The sequence below is a fragment of the Podarcis erhardii genome, assembly GCF_964252035.2.
Source record: "Podarcis erhardii genome assembly, chromosome: 7".
In the NCBI taxonomy this organism is placed as follows: Eukaryota; Metazoa; Chordata; class Lepidosauria; order Squamata; family Lacertidae; genus Podarcis; species Podarcis erhardii.
Genome location: NC_138511.1, coordinates 89,882,314 through 89,901,779, shown reverse-complemented (window position 1 = coordinate 89,901,779; position 19,466 = coordinate 89,882,314). Strand labels below are relative to the sequence as shown.

Sequence of the window (19,466 nt, the reverse complement as noted above, 5' to 3'; positions counted from 1 at the left end):
CCATTGGTGGGGAAATTGCCACCTTCTGAGGCCAAGGAAGCCAGAAAGCCCCCGGACTCCAGGAATCAGTCTGGAAAGGAGGGAGGGGGTGTTTAAAACCATTCCTAAGAGTCAGAAACCAGAGGCCTTTCTACTAGGAATAATAGGAATGGAATTGCCCCCCAAAAAGACTATTTTTGTATGCCACCACAGTGGCAAGACTGCTGTTAGCTAAAAATTGGAAATCCCAAGAAATTCCAGTGGTGGAAGAATGGCAGGTGAAGATGTTGGACTTTTTGGAGCTGGCCGACCTGACTGGAAGAAGACGGGAAGAAATTTAAGGACTATTTAGCTAAATATTGTAATATAAATAATTAGAAATCACTTGAAAAGTACCAAACAGGCTGAGGATTAAAATAAGGTTCAATTGTAAGTAAGCTGAATTTAGAATATTAAGGAAAGAGGAGAAGATAGTTACCGTATTTTTCGCCCTATAGGATGCACTTTTTCCCCTCCAAAAATGAAGGGGAAATGCGTGTGCGTCCTATGGGGCGAATGCAGGCTTTCGCTGAAGCCTGGAGAGGGAGGGGGGTCGGTGCGCACCGACCCCTCTCACTCTCCAGGCTTCAGGAGAGCCCCACCGCCAGCCCCACAAGCTCGGGGGACAGCGGGGAGGCGGAACGCCGCCATCCTGCTGTCCCCCGACTTGGTTAGAAGGCTGGCCGGGGGGGGGGGGGGAGAGAAGCCTGCTCCCACCCGCCCGTCGCCAGACCCGCAAACTCAACTCCCGACTTGGTTTGGAGGCTGGCCGAGGGCTTCCCCCTCCCCCAGCCCAGCAAGCTCCCAGAGCGATGCCAAAGCTGCTCTGGGTCCCGTTCTGGGGGCTGGGGTCGGGGGAAGCTCGGGCTTCCCCCGCCCCAGCCCCGTGCCTGGGGGGGGGGATAATAATTTTCCCCCTTTATTTCTCCCCCCCAATCTAGGTGCGTCCTATGGGCCGGTGCGTCCTATAGGGCGAAAAATACGGTAATTGTTGGAAATAATTTTAGTTGAAGAATGATATTGGAGAGCTGTTATATGCAGATACAATGAAATTCAGAAGGGAAGGATTCGAGGAAGTCAATTAACAATGTAAGATAACTTGGGTTTTTCAAGTGATAGGTGTTTAAATTTTTCTTGCTTTTCTTTTCTTTTTAGTAATGTAATGTGTCTTGTGTGTTTTCTTTTCTTCTATGTTTTATTTGTTATAATTGTGAAAAACTTAATAAAAAAATTGGGGGAAAAATAAAACAAAACCATCCCTTAAGAGTCAAAGGGGGGGCAATTTTCAGGTTCCAGCCAGAGGCAGGTCCAAAACTTCCAAGATTTTTTTTTGGGGGGGGGAGGGGGGGAGATTGCTTCCATCCCTAGAATACACAAGAATCTCGGGTACCCCTCTCAAAGGCCTCTGCAGGTTTTGTGAGATAAGGGTGGGCACCCCAGGATAAAGAAGATTTTTTTGGGGGGGGCTACATCTCCCCCACACAGACCCAATCCATCCACACCTGAGCGTTGTGCCATGCTTCTCCACTTTGGGCTTAGACGGCGGGTCAGGAGCCGGCGATCTGCCAGAGAGCAAAAAACCCCAAACCACTCAAGTCGCCTATGGCGAACGGAGGGGGAAGCAAGGCGACCAGCGGTGGTGTCCCCCCCCCGAAAGTTCTGGGAGCAGCCAAAAGCCATGCCTTGGGGCTAAGGGGGTAGAATGCAACTGGATCTTGTCTGTGCTCGCCCCTGGAGAGCATCAGTAAGGAGGTGAAGTGTCGTCCCCCCCCCCCGAAAAACCTCCTCTTCCTCCCCTGGGCAGCCTTGTATTTGAGACGGCTGAGTCACTTCCTGAAAGGCGCACAGCTTTTCCGGCCTTTTCCAGCTCAGGACAATTTGGGGAAAGGGGGCGGGGAGGGCCAGCAAGACTTAGGACTCTTTGTGGGGGGGGCAAGAAACACTCCCCCCCAAAAAACAGAACTGACAGAATATCAGGGCTGACCTTGGATGAGAAAGTGGAGGCGAGAGAAAAGGGACAGCTGGTATTGGGGGGGCAATATGGGGGGGGGAGAGAAGGGGCTGCAATCCATGTCGGAGTTTCATGTTTAGCGAGGGGGACGGGGGACAGGGAGAGTATGGTGGCATTTCCAAAGGGCAGAATACGACCCACGCTTGCGACTCCAACCCCCTCCCCTACACCCGGGAGGCCAGCAGAACAGAGGGCCCAATCCGAGGGGGGGCGCGGCGCGAAACAACCTTCCGAAGCGGCCCATGGTGTCCGGCGTTGTGCCCCCGCCGCGCCCGGCCCGGGTGCAGGTCTCTCTGCCTCTCCCACCAGCCCGGAAGACGTGCCAATCGGAACTCAGTGCTGCGTCACAATGCAGCGGCCCCCAGAACCTGCGACCCCCAAGAAGATTCCGGCGCTGGGGGGCCCAGAGACTCGGGGTGAGGCCAGGCAGTTGAGGCAGCTCAGGATCAGGCCATTGACCCATCTAGCCAAGCCTCCTGTTCTCACAGTGGCCAAATACCCCAAAGAACCTAGGAATATAGATAGACTGCCGCTGGAGCTGGAGGTTCCATAAGAACCTGAGGAGATGCCCACGGGAAGCATGCAATCCGGCCACGGGGAGTAGCCATATGCCAGGTCTGAGGTTTGTGGCCACCCACCCCAGCCTCCTGTGGCAGCGAGTTCCACAGGTTAGAGGCAGCAGCAATGGCATTTTACTATTGTACTGTGGAAAGTGTATTAACTTATGGTCTGTGTGTGTGGTTTGGGAGCTGCATGGTCAGGGAAAAAACAATGCTGTCCAGGGTTGTAAAGACTGCGGGGAGAATAATTGGGTGCACTCTTCCCACCTTGGATCAAATCTACGCTTCCAGGTGCCATAAGAAAGCTGCAGAGATCGCGCAGGATAGTGCGCACCCCAGAAATGATCTCTTTCAGCTTCTGCCTTCTGGAAGAAGGTCCAGGGTTATAAAGACTAGGACTAGCCGCCTGAGAAACAGTTTCTATCCAAGTGTGATTTTGGTTTTAAACGCAGTATAAGGAGTCTCTAGTATAGTGTATTTTATTGTATAGTGTATTTTAAAATGGGGTTTCAGAGTTTTTAGGGGTTTTTATAGTATAGTATAGTATAGTATAGTATAGTATAGTATAGTATAGTATAGTATATTTCAAAATAGGTTTTTAGGGGTTTAGGGGTTTTCAGAGTTTTTATGGGTTTTTGAATGTTTTATGTAGTTTTTCAATTTCATTGTTCTGTATGGGACAATGACAATAAAGATATCTATCTATCTATCTATCTATCTATCTATCTATCTGTCTGTCCTTTCTTTGCCCTGTGGTGGGGCAACACGCTGGGCCTTAGTTTGCAGAACAAGGCATCCTGGGGCTCACTGTTCTGGCCGGCTCATCCCTAGCGTTTGGGGCTGACGGCACTTAGTCATCTGAGGAATGAGGAAAATGGGGCTTAGCAACCCGGCGCATGAAGCTGGCTCCAGTGCAAAATGAAGTCACCCTTTTAAACGCCGAATCTGAATCTTAACCTGCCGTGTCCCCTATGAACGGCGCAGCTGAATCAGGAAAAAACGCCCCAGGATCCTGCTTCCGACAGAGGACAGCCAAGGTGCTTCTGGAATCTCCCAAGCAGAGCACACACACAAACACACTTCTGCTACTTTTGTCCTCCGTCCCCAGTACATCAAATTTAGAGGTAGACACTCTCTGAACATGGAGGCTCCATTATCATTCAATTCAGGGTCTTTGTTCCTGGCTGATGGACCAACCCCCCCCCCCCATGAATTTATCTAATCTCTGTCTCTCACACACCAGAAACATTTTTACTTGGCATTGTAGGAGAGGATATTAACAGACAAGACTAGAAATTATTTTTATACACAACAGCAGCAGCAAGAATATTATTGGCACAAAAATGGAAGCAAGAAGAACTGCCGACCAAAGAAGAATGGCAAATGAAATTAATGGACTATGCAGAATTAGATAAATTAACAGGAAGGATTCGAAACCTGCGGGATCAGAGATTCTTAAGAGGACTGGAGTAAATATTTCATCTATTTGAAAAGCAATTGTGACAAACAGATTACGCTAGCAAGGAGTTCTGTAAGGAGGACTTTGTGAAATATTGCAAGGAAGACTTTGAAAAGGATTATTAGTTAAGGGCAATTAAAAGTAATAGAGAAATTAAGAAATGCAGAACAAGTGATAAAGAACGGAAAATCTTCAGAGGTTGTTGATGGAAGTCTAAAATATTGTATAAGATAAGAAGCTATGTTAAATGAATGTTGGAATTTATATGTTAAAAAATTATTTCACCAAAAGTTCATTTCGGAAGCTGCCTCTTCCCTTCCCACCCAAAACAATGGAGCATCTTTCTCCTGGAGATGAAATGGAACCTTTTCTCGGAGGAGTTCAAAGTATTACCATTGCACTCATTTCAGTGGTTAAGGCTAAGCAGCCTTTAAAAAGAGGAAGGTGGCAGAAGGGGTCCCAAAGGGCATCTAGCCCAACCCCCGGGCAATGCACGGTCCCCCATCCCATATGAAACCCAACCGGACCCTGCTTAGCTTCGCAAATGTGCTAGCCGTTTTCTTGCTGCGCCACCAGGAGGAGGAACAGGTGAAGAGTTGGGCTGGATGACCTTCGGGGGGCCCCTCCCAATTCTACGATTGCGTGAATTTGCCTTTTGAAAGGCTTGGTTTTAATTGGCATCTTGCTGGGTATATGTGTGAGCCCACCTGGTGCTCTCAAAACCCCCCAAATAGTTCTGTGCCAGCTAGGGCTGATGGGACTTGTAGTCCAGCAAGATCTGAGGGCACCAAGATTGCCTTCAAGGCATGGGCCACAACTCCCTGGGTGCCCAAGGGTTAACACCCACTGGGCCTGCTCTTCCTCTTCCCAGTCTGTCCATGTACACAGTGGAAAAAGGAAATGGGACAGGCTGCTTCCTGATCTTTAGGTAATCAGCCAGGACTCATTAAATCGCCTGCAACATCTCAGACCCACAGTCAGTACTAAGCAACTCAGTCAAGTAACTGCAGAGCTCAGGGGTCTCTCTGGACTCCTGCCCGGGTTGCCCATTTTACAGATTGGGAAAGTTAAGGCAGAAAGGGGGAAAGGCTGTATCTCAAACAAGACATGGCAGACAGGCACACATGTGAGCACACAGACAGAGAAAGCGGTGTTTTTGTTCCTTGTCAAAGTGAAAATATGAAAATGGATGCGGGTGGCACTGTGACCACAGAGCCTAGGACTTGCCGATCAGAAGGTTGGTGGTTCGAATCCCCGCGACGGGGTGAGCTCCCGTTACTCGGTCCCTGCTCCTGCCAACCTAGCAGTTCAAAAGCACGTCAAAGTGCAAGTAGATAAATAGGTACCACTCTGGCGGGAAGGTAAATGGCGTTTCCGTGCGCTGCTCTGGTTCGCCAGAAGCGGCTTAGTCATGCTGGCCACATGACCCGGAAGCTGTACGCCGGCTCCCTCGGCCACTAAAGCGAGATGAGCGCCGCAACCCCAGAGTCATTCGTGACTGGACTTAACGGTCAGGGGTCCTTTACCTTTCTTAAGTGAAAAATGCTGCTGCCTTTTGGGTCAGAAACTTTGCAAGGTTGCTAGCCTGGTATAGTGGTTGAGCGTCCAACTAGGACCTGGGAGAGACCAAGGTTCAAATCCCATCCCCCACTTATCATAGAATTGGAAGGGACCCTGAGGGCTACTAGACTACTGCCATGCGCTTTACGTGGGGCTACCTTTGCAGGTGACCCGGAAACTACAACTAATCCAGAATGTGGCAGCTAGACTGGTGTCTGGGAGCGGCCGCCGAGACCATATAACACCGGTCTTGAAAGATCTACATTGGCTCCCAGTACGTTTCGGGGCACAAGTGTTGGTGCTGACCTTGAAAGCCCTAAACGGCCTCGGCCCAGTATACCTGAAGGAGCATCTCCACTCCCATTGTTCTACCCGGACACTGAGGTCCAGCGCTGAGGGCCTTCTGGGGGTTCCCTCGCTGCGAGAAGCCAAGTTACAGGGAACCAGGCAGAGGGCCTTCTCGGTAGTGGCACCCGCCCTGTGGAACGCCCTCCCACCAGATGTCAAATAGAAAAATAACTAACAGACTTTCAGAAGACATCTGAAGGCAGCCCTGTTTAGGGAAGCTTTTAATGTCTGATGCGTTACTGTATTTTAATATTGTGTTGGAAGCCGCCAAGAGTGGCTGGGGAAGCCCAGCCAGATGGGCGGAGTATAAATAATAAATTATTATTATTATTATTATTATTATTATTATTATTATTATTTACTACCCAACTTCCTGTCGGCTTGGTCTACCTCACAGGGTTGCTGTGGGGGATTAAATGAGGCAGGGTTTAGGAAAAGCATCTGGCCAAGTCCTTCACATTAGACTTCAACGATTCAGTCCTTCCAGCATTCCTGCATTGCAGGGGGTTGGACTAGATGACCTTGGGGGGTCCCAGCTCTACAGTTCCATGTTTCTAAGCATCTTTGTTCCCCAAAGTGGCTGGGGGAGGGTTTTCGGGGGGAGCATGCAACATAACCCCCCCTTCACTCCCAGACAGCTGGAAGCCTCTCAGCTGTTGAAAGATACCAGAAAGAGACCCCAAGTAGCAGACATTTGGATGGCGGGGGGGGGGGGGGCTGCGCAGAAAATAAAATCACCAGTTGCTGCAGCTGCTGAAACTTCTCAGGCCTCCCCCACAGCTCTAACCACTAGGCGCTGCATGAAGACGCAAATAAAACCCTGACCGGGCCGCTGAAATCCGCTTCTCCTACCCACAGCTTTCAGTGCTGACGTGGTCTCCGGAAGTGGAAGCGAGAAAAGCTGTGGGTTTTCAAGGGGTCGGGAAGGTGGGGGGGGGGTTGCTTCTGCACAGCTGCAAACGCAGCAACGCCCCCCCCCCCACTGCCATGACCCAGACCCGACAGAAAACTCAAGGGGTGGCTGCGAGCTCTGGGTGGGAGTCAGGATTCCTAGAGGGCTCTTTTGCACCTTGCAAAATGCAAAACAAAGGCTTTGCAAATGAGAGGGCCTTTTGTGGTTTTGTTAGAAGAGGGGAGAGGTGGATTCTGCAAGGTCATCGGTGCCAGGAAACTCTTAATTGCTGGTGTGCTGCGAACAACCTCAATATTCCTGTCTGCTGAGAAAGGAATAAAAACCTCCCTCCCCTGTGCTAACCACAAGGATGGAGGTCGAGAGCCACTGATGGGAGCTGGGTTCGAATCCCCGCTCAGCTGGTTGTGTGACTTTGGTTCAGTCACAGACTCTCAGCCCAGCCTACTCTGCAGGGTCATTGTGAGGACTAAGTGAGGAGGACCCCACCTCAGAAGAAAGAGGCAGGGGAGCGGAGAATATATAAATGTAATCGTCAAAGATTTCTCAGTATATACCCGAGAGTCAACGAACTCAGATCTGAAACTGTTCCACATCACGCAACATCTCTGTGAAATCAAGTTCCTGCCCAGAAGTTTGCGAGACCGTCAGTTCAACCCCAGCAGTGAAGGGGAACAAAGTCTCAGGTCAGCTACTCTTAACACAGACCTCCCCGTTGGGCTGTTTCGGACTACAATTCCCATCAGTCCTAGCATATCAGCCAGGGATGATAGAAGTTGTAGTCCAGAACATCTGGAGACGGCACTAGGTTGCTGCACGGTCAGGGGAAAAACAATGCTGTCCAGGGTTGTAAAGACTGCGGAGAGAATAATTGGGTGCACTCTTCCCACATTGGATCAAATCTACACTTCCAGGTGCCATAAGAAAGCTGCAGAGATAGCGCAGGACAGTGCGCACCCCAGAAATGATCTCTTTCAGCTTCTGCCTTCTGGAAGAAGGTACAGGGCTATAAAGACTAGGACTAGCCGCCTGAGAAACCGTTTCTACCCAAATGTGATTTTGGTTTTAAACGCAATGTAAGGAAACTCTATGGAAGTATACTGTATTTAAAAATTGGGGTATCAGAGTTTTTAGGGGGCTATCCAGGCTGGGATAGCAGGCTTGTTGGTTTTTGAATGTCTTGTGTAGATTTTTCAATTTTGTTGTTCTGTATGGGACAATGACAATTAAGATTATTGTATCGTATCAGAATTCTGTGTTTAAAATGTATTATTGAAAGACAAGAGTTATTTAGCCTAAAGAAGGCAGACATGGGGTGGCAGAGAATGAAGTTTTAGAGCCATCAGAATTAATGAACGTGGCTGAGTTAGGTCCATCAATTTCGAAAGGTCTATTCTGAGTAAAGCTTAGAGCTGGAAGGGATCCCCCAAAGGCCGTCTAGTCCAACCTGGTGCAATCATGCAGGAATCGCAGCTATAAAGAATCGAAGGGAAGTCCCACCTCGATAACCTTTCAGAGCTGTTTGAACGTGTCGTCAAGAGCGGAGACAGGAACAACCCAGCGGAAGACATGGCAAGCTTGGAGTTCCCCCAAAAAGAGCTTTTGACAAAGTCCTACACAGCAAAGGCTCTCGAGGGAACTTAATCATGGAATAAGGAGACAATTCTCTAGTGACTCAAAGTCGTCTCACCCTGCAAGGAGTCAACCAAGGAAATGAATGGGCGGCCGTTTCAGAACATGCAGCGCACGACTGACCTCAAATGCTGCAAGACGCAGATTTAAAAAGGGATTGGACCCATGTTTGCAGCCCACTCTGAGCCAGAGCAGCAAAGTGAAGCCTCCATCAACAGCAGCAGCCTACATGGAAAGACCGGCTGCCAGGATGTTCAAATTTCCCTTGGGGGCTACTAAAGATAACTGAATGACTGCCACTGGAAACATGTCCGGAAGCCAGACTATGTCATTCACTCTTGAGATAACCAGACCCACAGGTCAGAGGTCACACTCCCCATTTTTTTAAGAAAAGGCAGCATATAAGAGGATCTGGCTGATACTTTTGGGGTTCCTCCGGCACTATTGATGAGGGAATCTGCACCCCACTGTCGACATAATACGGCGTTTTATGGCTTAAGTGAGGGCAGCAGGTCTCTGGCCTCAGGGCGCTTACAGTCTTAAAATTAATTTAGCCTCCTCTGTACCCTTTGAGACACCCAGAGCTCCCCATTTAAATGAGCACTCAGTGTAACCTAGCCAAATGAATGGACCTAGCTTAGCCACGTCCATCCATTTCAATGGGTATACCCCGGGGGAAGGGACGCGGGTGGCGCTGTGGGTTAAACCACAGAGCCTAGGACTTGCCGATCAGAAGGTTGGCGGTTCAAATCCCCACGACGGGGTGAGCTCCCGTTGCTCGGTCCCTGCTCCTGCCAACCTAGCAGTTCGAAAGCACGTCAAAATGCAAGTAGATAAGTAGGTACCGCTCCGGCGGGAAGGTAAACAGCGTTTCCGTGCGCTGCGCTGGTTTGCCAGAAGTGGCTTAGTCATGCTGGCCACATGACCCGGAAGCTGTACACCGGCTCCCTCGGCCAAAAAAGCGAGGTGAACGCCGCAACCCCAGAGTCGGCCATGACTGGACCTAATGGTCAGGGGTCCCTTTACCTTTACCTTACACCGGGGAAAACATAGCCAACAACCACCACAACTCTCCTCTCTTCCTTCCTATCCCAGGGCAACCCCAATGCCAGAGGGAACCCTGTCTCCAGATTGCACAAAACACCAGACAGGACTTTTCTCCAAAACCCTCCAAAGATTTCCTACTACACCAGCCATTTCCAAAATTCTGGGGGTCACGCACCACCCCCTTGGTCCCATAAACTCATCCCCAGCATTTTATAAAAAGCATTATTCAGAATAGCGGTTCGCACGGCCAACTATGGAAGAGAATAATAGAACTCTTTGGTGGACATGCCCAAGGATTAAGACATTCTGGGAGATGATTTACAATGAAATGAAAAAGGTATTTAAATATACCTTTCTGAAGAAACCAGAGGCCTTTCTCCTGGGCATGGTCGGCCAATTGGTGCCAAAGAAGGACAGAACTTTCTTTATGTATGCGACAACAGCAGCAAGTCATCGCGAAGTATTGGAAGACACAAGATTTACCCACCCGGGAAGAATGGCAGATGAAGTTGATGGACTATATGGAATTGGCGGAAATGACTGGCAGAATCCGAGACCAGGGAAAAGAGTCGGTGGAAGAAGATTGGAAAAAATTTAAAGATTATTTACAGAAATATTGTAAAATTAATGAGCTATAGAAAAATGGTGGAATGAAGTTATATGGCTTTGGCAGAAATGTTATAAGGAACTAGGTACAGATAGATTGTTAATGTATTAAAGGGAAAAAACAAGGTTAGAATATGTTAAGATTAATTACAGGACAGAAAATAGATGAAGATGGAAAGGAATTGCTGAAACAGTTAATTGAAGTGGAATACAAAAAGGGAGGCGTGAGGAAGTCAATGAAACAAGTGAATGAAAGTTAAGATTGAAAATATTGGAAGTGTTTTTAATTGTTTTTGTTTTGTTTTGTTAATTCAATGTTTCATTTTTGTTTCTGTTTTTGTATTTTATTATATTGATTTGTTTAATTCTTTTTCTTTCTTTTTGTAATCTTTAAACTCTTAAGAAATATTATTTTTTTAAAAACACAGAATAATAGAACTCAAAGCAGTGAACAGCACATTTATTCAGAACCCAAATAAAACTATTTAGTTTGATTCATCTGAACAAAGTTCTTGGGCTTGCTCCAGGGACACCAGCTTTTCAAAGTCTGATAGTCATTTGCACCTCCAGCGACACCCCCCAACAAGGAATCCTGCCCACCCCCACTTTGGGACACCCCCCCCAAGTACTACACGCTCCCTTTCTCTGCATTTCCTCCTACTGAGACCAAGAACCCTGTGAGCCCTTCAAGGCTGACTAATTCGGTGGTGATGCTGATGATGGCAGCCCAGGCAGTGATAAATCTTGTCAACCTTTAAGGCGTCACTGCACTCCGTGTCTCTTGCAGCGAAGATGACAAACTGACCTCTTCCGGGTTGCTTAACCTGCAAAACACACCCTGCCTCCCCCACACCCCCACACCCCAACTTTCCCTTCTTGTATTGTAAGGCTGCAGGCAGGGGCTGGCTGCCCTTTTAAAAATAAAAAATAAAAAATTGCAATACAGCAACTAGAGATCGGCTCATAGATAAGGCATATCATGGATTTTAAACTCAGGGCCCTGCGCTTGATCTGAATCTACTTCCCCTACATTTCACTTCCTTTTGCTTTCAGGGGATCGGGGCCACAGGCACAGCTTTCCGCTGGATTAAGGAGGCGAGGGGAGAATGCCATTTATACCCCAGCTTTTTCAAGGAGCTCAAGACACGGTCTACCAACCTCCTCATTTCACCCCCACAACAACCCTGTGAGGTAGGCCAGGCTAGGAGGCAGTGAATGGACCCCCCCCCCAAGGTGACACCCAGTGGCCGAGTGGGGGGTTCGAACCCTGATCTGACACGCCAACGCCAGTGTTTCCCCAAACTGGAGTCTTCCACTGTTTTGGGACTACAACTCCTATCATCCCACTAGCTAGTTAAGGATGATGGGAGTTGAAGTCTACTGCTCTAACCACTACACCACGCTGCCTCTTCCCTTGGTTTGGGACGGCTGGTCGCCTCCTCCTCGTCAGCCTAATTTCTGAAGGAGGGGGGCTGCTTGTCTCTCTCCCCTCCTGACCTCAGAACCCTCCCTGTTAGGCTCAGAAATTATCACACTACTTCAACGAAGCAGGGGAAAACACTCTTCACATGCTCAAAAGCACAACCTTGCAAGTCCCAGGACACAGAAAATGAGGTGGGAGAGCTTAAGACCTACCTGAGACTTAAGACTTAAGATTTGGGGGCAGCTTGAGCCTGGACAACCTTAAATAGCCTGCTTTGAAATAGGTTTACAATTCCAAACCTGCATTCACTGAAAGAGACTTGGAGGTAGGTGGGGGTCTTTGGTGTGTCCCCCCCCCTCAACTTGAGGAAAGGAGCGAAGGGGGCACAACGGGGACAGGAGCAGGGCCAGGATCGCAAGGGGAAGAGAGATGGAGGTTTGAGGTGCCCCTCATTCCCCTGCAATGGTACCTAAAGCCAGTCCAGTCATCTTCAGACAAGGATCCATTCAAGAGGACTGACCACTTATCGGATGTCCAGCATTGGCCAGAAACTCTGGGACCCACCAGACCAGCACCCCAAATTCGGGAAGGGTCTTGGGCTCCGGGAAAGATCACTTTCCCTGTACCATCATAGGGGCGGAGCCACCCCCCTCTCAGGAATGCCCTCCTGGGAGAAAACAATTTCCTGTGTCCTTAAAGGGTGGGGGTGATTTGTTCCTTAGGTGTGGGGTTGCAAGGAACTAAGTGGCATACCCGGATCACAGAAACCAACCTTTGAGGTCCCTCCCCACTCACAACGGATCAGAGGTGTCGCTCCCCCCCCCCTTCGACTTGACCCCTTGCAGCCCCCACCCTAAATCCTGACCTTCAGTCCTCTATTGCAGAACTAGGAAATGCCCCCCTCCGCCCCCCAAAAAACTTAAAACTCCCACCCCAAAGCGAAATGCATGCACAACCCCCCTGGGAAAGAATTTGCATTCCTCACAACCCCCCCCCCGCCCCACTTATGGACGACACGAGGCAGCTGTGGGGCAAATCTATCCTTATCTCTTCCTGCTCCCCCCTTGCCCGGGCGTGGCTCGATTCCCTCCCCCGGGAGAAACTCGCCAACAAACTCCGCTGCCGTCCTGGAAGTCTCCCCCCCCCCCTTATCTCAAGCGGGGGGGGGGCGAGCAATGAAGTCACACGGAAGGGCGTGGCTTCAGACATCAACTTGGGGTGCCCCCATTCAACCCCTCTTCGCTCCCATTCAAAGATGGGCTGCGTGTGTCCACAGTCATTCCGACCACAGGAATTTTTTTTGGGGGGGGTACTGTATCCTCTCTTGCCTCTTCCAAAGTGGGGGGCGGGGGGAGTGCTAATCTCTCTTCCTATATTGGGGAACATTTCCCCACTTCCGGAAAACACGCTCAATTGGGCTTCAAAGAGAGGGCAAAAACGACCCCCCCATTTTAAAAAAAGCTTCTAACAGTTTCTATTTTTTTGGGGGGGGTGTTAATCTTTGCCACGTGCACCTCTCTCCCAAGCGGTTACAAAAGGAACCAGGAAAACCGCGTAATGTGGGAAGGGGGTCCCCCAAAACAGCAACCCCCAATGTTCTAGGTTCCCCCAAAACAGCAACCCCCTGCGTTCTAGGTGCCCCAAAACAGCAACCCCAATTTTCTAGGTTTTCCCAGACAGCAACCCCCAATGTTCTAGGTTCCCCCAAACAGCAACCCCCAATCTTCCAGGTCCCCCCAAACAGCAACCCCCAATGTTCTAGGTTCCCCCAAACAGCAACCCCCAATCTTCCAGGTCCCCCCAAACAGCAACCCCAATGTTCTAGCTTCCCCCAAGCAGCAACCCCCAAGGTTCTAGCTTCCCCCAAACAGCAACCCCCAATCTCCCAGTTCCCCCCAAACAGCACCCCCCGATGTTCTAGGTCCCCCCCCCAGAATCTGCGCTGGTTGCAGCCCCGACTGGAGGGCGGGGACGCGGGTGCCGCCGCGCTCCTTTCTTCGGAGCAGCCTCGGCGTGCCGCCTCCCGTTTCCCCGCTTGCTCCTTCCTCGGGGCGGAGGCCCACGGGGAAGCCAGACGGCGCCCCCCCCTCCCCGAAATCCCGGCTCCCGCAGCCCAGACAACAAAGGCGCCCTCCTCCCTCCCTCCCTCCGCCGCCGCCGCGCCCGGGCAGCAGGTAGCAGCACTAACCGACCTCATGTCTGCGGGCTCCGTGTGCGGCGCCGCCGCTCCTCCGACTGCCGCTTCCGCTGGGCTGCCGCTGGCCCCGAGCTGGCGGGGTGGGGACGGGGGTGGGGCCGCGAGGAGGCCGGGCGGGCCGGAGACCCGGAGAGGAGGCTGCCGGAGCTCCAGGCTCAGGCAGCAGCACCGGGAGCCACCGGCGCCGCCGCCGCAGCGTCCGCTCCGGTCCCCATCCGCCGCTCCCCGCTTTCCTTCCTCCGGCCCGCGGCTACCTCGGCCCGGCCCGCACCAGCCCCCGCCGGGGGGTCATGGTCCCGATCCTGCCTGGCCAGAGAAGGAGGGGAGGCGGTGAGAGAGAGAGAGAAGGGGGGGGGCGCGGGCACGCGCACGCGCGCTCCCGCACCCGCCTCGCCTCCCTGGCGCGCCCCCTTTGATGTGGTTCCACTCTTGCCTCCCCCGCCCCTCACTTCCTCTTTTGCTTCCCTCTCACTTTTTTCCTCCCTTTGCTACATTTCATTCCGAAATTCCACGCCGCCTCCTCCCCCCCCCCCCGTTTCCACAATGCACCGCTCCGGACCCGTCTTAAAAGGGGCGCGGCGGAGGGGGCGCCTTAAAAGGGCGATCGGAGGCGGGGGAGGGGGTGCGGGGGGGGGTAAGACGGGAGCGCGCCCCCGATGGGGACTTAAAAAAAAATCAATTTTTTTTTAATTGGTTTTCACATTATAAACAAACAAACACATAAGACAAACAAACATAAATCAGAGCCTTATTGAAAATTACGCTTGTTAACATTGTGAAGTGACTTCCTCGCTTCCCCTTGGTTGAATTTCATTGCATGTCCTTTTAACAGTTTTCCGAATCACAGGTCTTATAAAATTTAACATCCTTAGATCTTCACATTATGAAATTAAACATATTAATTTGACGCTTAACATAAATAAAATCCTGAGCCAATTAAGTATCTGCAAGCTGTTTTCAGTTAATTTAACTTAATGTATTTAACTAAGTAATCATTAAATTTAATCCACTCTTCCTGGGAAAAGATTTATAATGAATTGAAAAAAATGTTGAAATATACATTTATCAAGAAACCAGAGGCCTTTCTCCTTGGAATAACAGGTGTGGAATTGCCGAAGAAAGATGTTTAATGATACTCATCCACCTTCTGGTCACAGACTCTTCCGGTCAGGTTGGCTAGCTCCGAAAAATCCATCATCTTTATCTGCCATTCTTCTATCATTGGTAGTTCTTGGGTTTTCCACTTTTTAGCTAATAAAATATGTGCACAGTTGTGGCATACAAAAATAATTTAACATCTTTCAGCTGGAAGGGGTCCCCCCAAAGGCCATCCAGTCCAACCCCCTTCAATCATGCAGGAATCGCAGCTAAAATAATCCCCATCCAATGGCATTCTGGAGAAGCCTTGGCCACCCAAACCTGGGTTTAAAAACCTCCCACACATACATTGTATTGTTCTAATACATACAACAGCCTTGTCGGGTAGGACAGTATAATTTGTCTCCCATGTTGAAGATAGGGGAGGCTGAGATGTGTGTCTGTGTGTATAATGAAGGTGTATACTAATTTAATAGACCTCTACCCAGTTTGCAAAGTATAATGACCAATTACAAGGCAGTCAATCAATCAGTTTATTACTGTCATAGAACCAGCAGCGACAAGATATTAAATTTAACAGAGCCTTGCTTGAGGCAGCTTTATTATCCAGTGAGTAGGTCAGTTACACCCATACATATAGCCGCTATGACTACACACTAAGCTTTTGTGTTATGCTTTTAAACTAGGGAATAATAATAATAACAATAACAATAATAATTTATTATTTATACCCTGCCCATCTGGCTGGGCTTCCCCAGCCACTCTGGGCGGCATAGAACAAAATATTAAGATACAGTAATGCATCAAACATTAAAAGCTTCCCTAAACAGGGCTGCCTTCAGATGTCTTCTAAAAGTCTGGTTCTTCTCTTTGACATCTGGTGGGAGGGCGTTCCACAGGGCGGGTGCCACCACCAAGAAGGCCCTCTGCCTGGTTCCCTGCAACCTTCCTTCTTGCAGGGAGGGAACTGCCAGAAGACCCTTGGAGCTGGACCTCAGTGTCTGGGCAGAACGATGGGGGTGGAGACGCTCCTTCAGGTATACTGGGCATTTGAGGCCGTTTAGGACTTTCAAGATCAACACCAACACTTTGAATTGTGCTCAGAAACGTACTGGGAGCCAATGTAGGTCTTTCAGGACCGGTGTTATGTGGTCCCGGCAGCTGCTCCCAGTCACCAGTCTAGCTGCCGCATTCTGGATTAGTTGTAGTTTCCAGGTCACCTTCAAAGGTAGCCCCACATAGAGCGCATTGCAGTAGTCCAAGCGGGAGATAACCAGAGCATGCACCACTCTGGCGAGACAGTCCACAGGCAGGGAGGGTCTCATCCTGCGTACCAGGTGTATTGTTGCTGTTTAATAGATTTTGTCTACTGCTCTTCATGCAAAGAACACAGGGCAGTTCACAACATGCAGGATCTGGAGCCCAAGTATGAATGTGTGTGCTGCATCAACATTGCCCAACCTGGTGCCCCTGAGATGTTTGAGGAATTTGGATTTGATATCCCGCCTTTCACTCCCCTTCAGGAGTCTCAAAGCGACTAACAGTCTCCTTTCCCTTCCTCCCCCACAACAAACACTCTGTGAGGTGAGTGGGGCTGAGAGACTTCAGAGAAGTGGGACTGGCCCAAGGTCCCCCAGCAGCTGCAGGTGGAGGAGCGGGGAAGCGAACCCGGTTCCCCAGATTACGAGACTACCACTCTTAACCACCACACCACACTGGCTCCCACAACCAGTTGTGGTTTTGGACCACAACTCCCATCAGCCTCAGCCAGCCCCAAGCAGAACTGATAAGCCAAAGCTACATTCTGGAGGGACAGAAGCCATTTTGAGGGGGACAGAGAGTGGCAGGTTGCGCTCTTCTTGGTGGGTTTTTTGCCTTAGATCTGTCACCATCATCGGAGGCACAGGGGTCCTCAGTGGCTCACAAGAGTGCTTCCTTCCACCTTTGGCTGTTCCTTGGCAGTGATGGCCTGGCTATGGTGGTGCAGGCCTTGGCAACGTCTTGGCTGGACTGCTGCAATTTATTCTACGTGGGGCTACCCTTGAAGGCAGTGAAGGTCCTGTGTGAGTGTCTGGAGGTGGTTGGAGGATGGATGGCGGCTAACAGATTGAGGTTGAATCCTGACAAGACAGAAGTACTGTTTTGGGGGGACAGGAGGCAGGCGGGCGTGGGGGACTCCCTGGTCCTGAATGAAGTAACTGTGCCCCTGATGGACCAGGTGTGCAGCCTGGGAGTCATTCTGGACTCACGGCTGTCCATGGAGGCGCAGGTCAATTCTGTGTCCAAGGCAGCTGCCTACCAGCTCCATCTGGTACGCAGGATGAGACCCTCCCTGCCCGCAGACTGCCTCGCCAGAGTGGTGCATGCTCTGGTTATCTCCTGCTTGGACTACTGCCATGCACTCTACATGGGGCTACCTTTGAAGGTGACATGGAAATTACAACTAATCCAGAATGCAGCAGCTAGACTGGTGGCTGGGAGCAGCCGCCGAGACCACATAACACCAGTCCTGAAAGACCTACAGTGGCTCCCAGTACGTTTCCGAGCACAATTCAAAGTGTTGGTGCTGACCTTTAAAGCCCTCAACAGCCTCGGTCCAGTGTACCTGAAGGAGCGTCTCCACCCCCATCGTTCTGCCCGGACACTGAGGTCCAGCTCCGAGGGCCTTCTGGTGGTTCCCTCCCTGCGAGAAGCCAAGTTACAGGGAACCAGGCAGAGGGGCTTCTTGGTAGTGGCGCCCGCCCTGTGGAACACCCTCCCAGCAGATGTCAAGGAAATAAACAACTATCTGACGTTCAGAAGATGTCTGAAGGCAGCCCTGTTTTGGGAAGTTTTTTAATGACTGATGTTTTATTGTATTTTTAATCTCCTGTTGGAAGCATCCCAGAGTGGCTGGGGAAACCCAACCAGATGGGCGGGGCATAAGTAATAAATTGTTGTTGTTGTTGTTGTTGTTGTTAATATTATTATTAATTAAGTTGGTTCAGAAACTGCAGCTCATGCAGAGTGAAGCATCGTAGCTTTTGGCCAGAACAACTCTGCATCCATTATGCAGTTACTGAAGAAGAAGAAGAAGAAGAGTTTGGATTTGATATCCCGCCTTTCACTCCCTTTAAGGAGTCTCAAAGCGGCTAACATTCTCCTTTCCCTTCCTCCCCCACAACAAACACTCTGTGAGGTGAGTGGGGCTGAGAGACTTCACAGAAGTGTGACTGGCCCAAGGTCACCCAGCAGCTGCATGTGGAGGAGCGGAGACGCGAACCCAGTTCCCCAGATTAGGAGACTACCGCTCTTAACCACTACACCACACTGGCTCCTTGCTGGCTGCCAGGAAATCTCCTAGCTTTGTTCAAGGTATCAATGCTGAGGTATGAAAGCCTAAAGGGCTTAATAGGAATCAGGTAACCTCAAGGTCCACAAATGACAACATTTTGGAGGTCCCGAGCCTCAAGGAGGTTAGATTGGACTCAACTAGGGCCAGGGCCTTTTCAGTACTGGCCCCGACTTGGTGGAACGCTCTGTCACAAGAGACTAGGACCCTGCGGGACTTGACATCTTTCCGCAGGGCCTGCAAGACAGAGCTGTTCTGCCTGCCTTTGGTTTGGACTCAGTCTGGCCCTTATGTTTCCCTCCCCTTATGGTTTTGATCTATGGGCTACTTTTAAAATGAGGCTGCATTATAAATTACATTTTAACCTGTATTTTAAATTGCCCCCCCTTATGCTTTTACTGTAATTTTCCTGGTGTTAGCCACCCTGAGCCAGGCTCTGGCCGGGGAGGGCGGGGTATTATAAATAAAATTTATTACTATTATCATCATCATCAACAACAACATCATCAGCATCAGCATCATCATTAGGGACCACCTTGTCTCCCTGTATACCAATTCTCCCATAGTCCTTTAGTTCTTATGCAAACTGAGGTCTAGAATCGTCAAATCGGAATGGGTCCCAGGGGTCATCTAGTCCAACCCCCCGCCATACAGGAATCGCAACTAAAGAATCCCTGACCGATGGCCATCTGACCTCTGCTTAAAAAGCTCCATTGAAACAGAGAGCTTGTCAAAGGAAAGAACTCCGGAGGCTTCAACCACCCCAGAAGAGGAGATTTCTGATCCGCTCTCTGCTCGTGGGAATGTGGGGAACTGGCTGTGGTTACTCTGTGTATGCTCAGAGGCGCCCCCTCTCTAGCTGGTTCCCTATGACCTTATGACTGAACAGGGCAGAGATGAAGGCCTGTGCAGACAGACTCCGGCTGGCCTCCCTCCCCTGTTTGTCTTGTGGGAGGGAAGACATTGTCGGCCAAGGGAGTTGGCGTTTGGAGAGCGTTGGCTGCGTCGCTGCAATTATCTTGGCTCTGCCCCTCTGCGTGTGCCAGCTGCGGATCCAACCACTTTCCCCACTCTGTATCTGTATGGGTGTGTGAAATTTGGAGCCTGAATTTGCCTGGAATCCCACAATCCCCCTTGTTTTTTGCATGGTTGTAAAAAACACACCTAGAGAGCATCTTAAAAACTAGAGACATCACCTTGCCAACAAAGGTCCGTATAGTAAAAGCTATGGTTTTCCCAGTAGTGATGTATGGAAGTGAGAGCTGG

The 19,466-nt window shown here is 50.2% G+C and overlaps 1 protein-coding gene across 7 annotated transcripts in view; it reads right to left on the bottom strand.

Moving 5' to 3' along the window:
* VASP (vasodilator stimulated phosphoprotein) overlaps positions 1 to 14,052 on the bottom strand; it is a 44,909-nt gene extending 30,857 nt beyond the window's left edge. For 6 of the 7 annotated variants that reach the window (XM_081869111.1, XM_081869114.1, XM_081869113.1 and 3 more), the window contains exons 1-2: positions 2,257 to 2,507; positions 1,521 to 1,580 (exon numbers count right to left, since the gene is read on the bottom strand). In XM_081869111.1, coding sequence (XP_081725237.1) covers positions 1,521 to 1,580; positions 2,257 to 2,492 — 296 coding nt within the window. In that variant the 5' untranslated portion in view covers positions 2,493 to 2,507. Of the gene's footprint in view, positions 1 to 1,520; positions 1,581 to 2,256; positions 2,508 to 13,766 lie in introns of those variants that run through there. The other variant, XM_081869117.1, reaches the window with a different exon arrangement.
* Between the last annotated feature and the right edge of the window lie 5,414 nt (positions 14,053 to 19,466).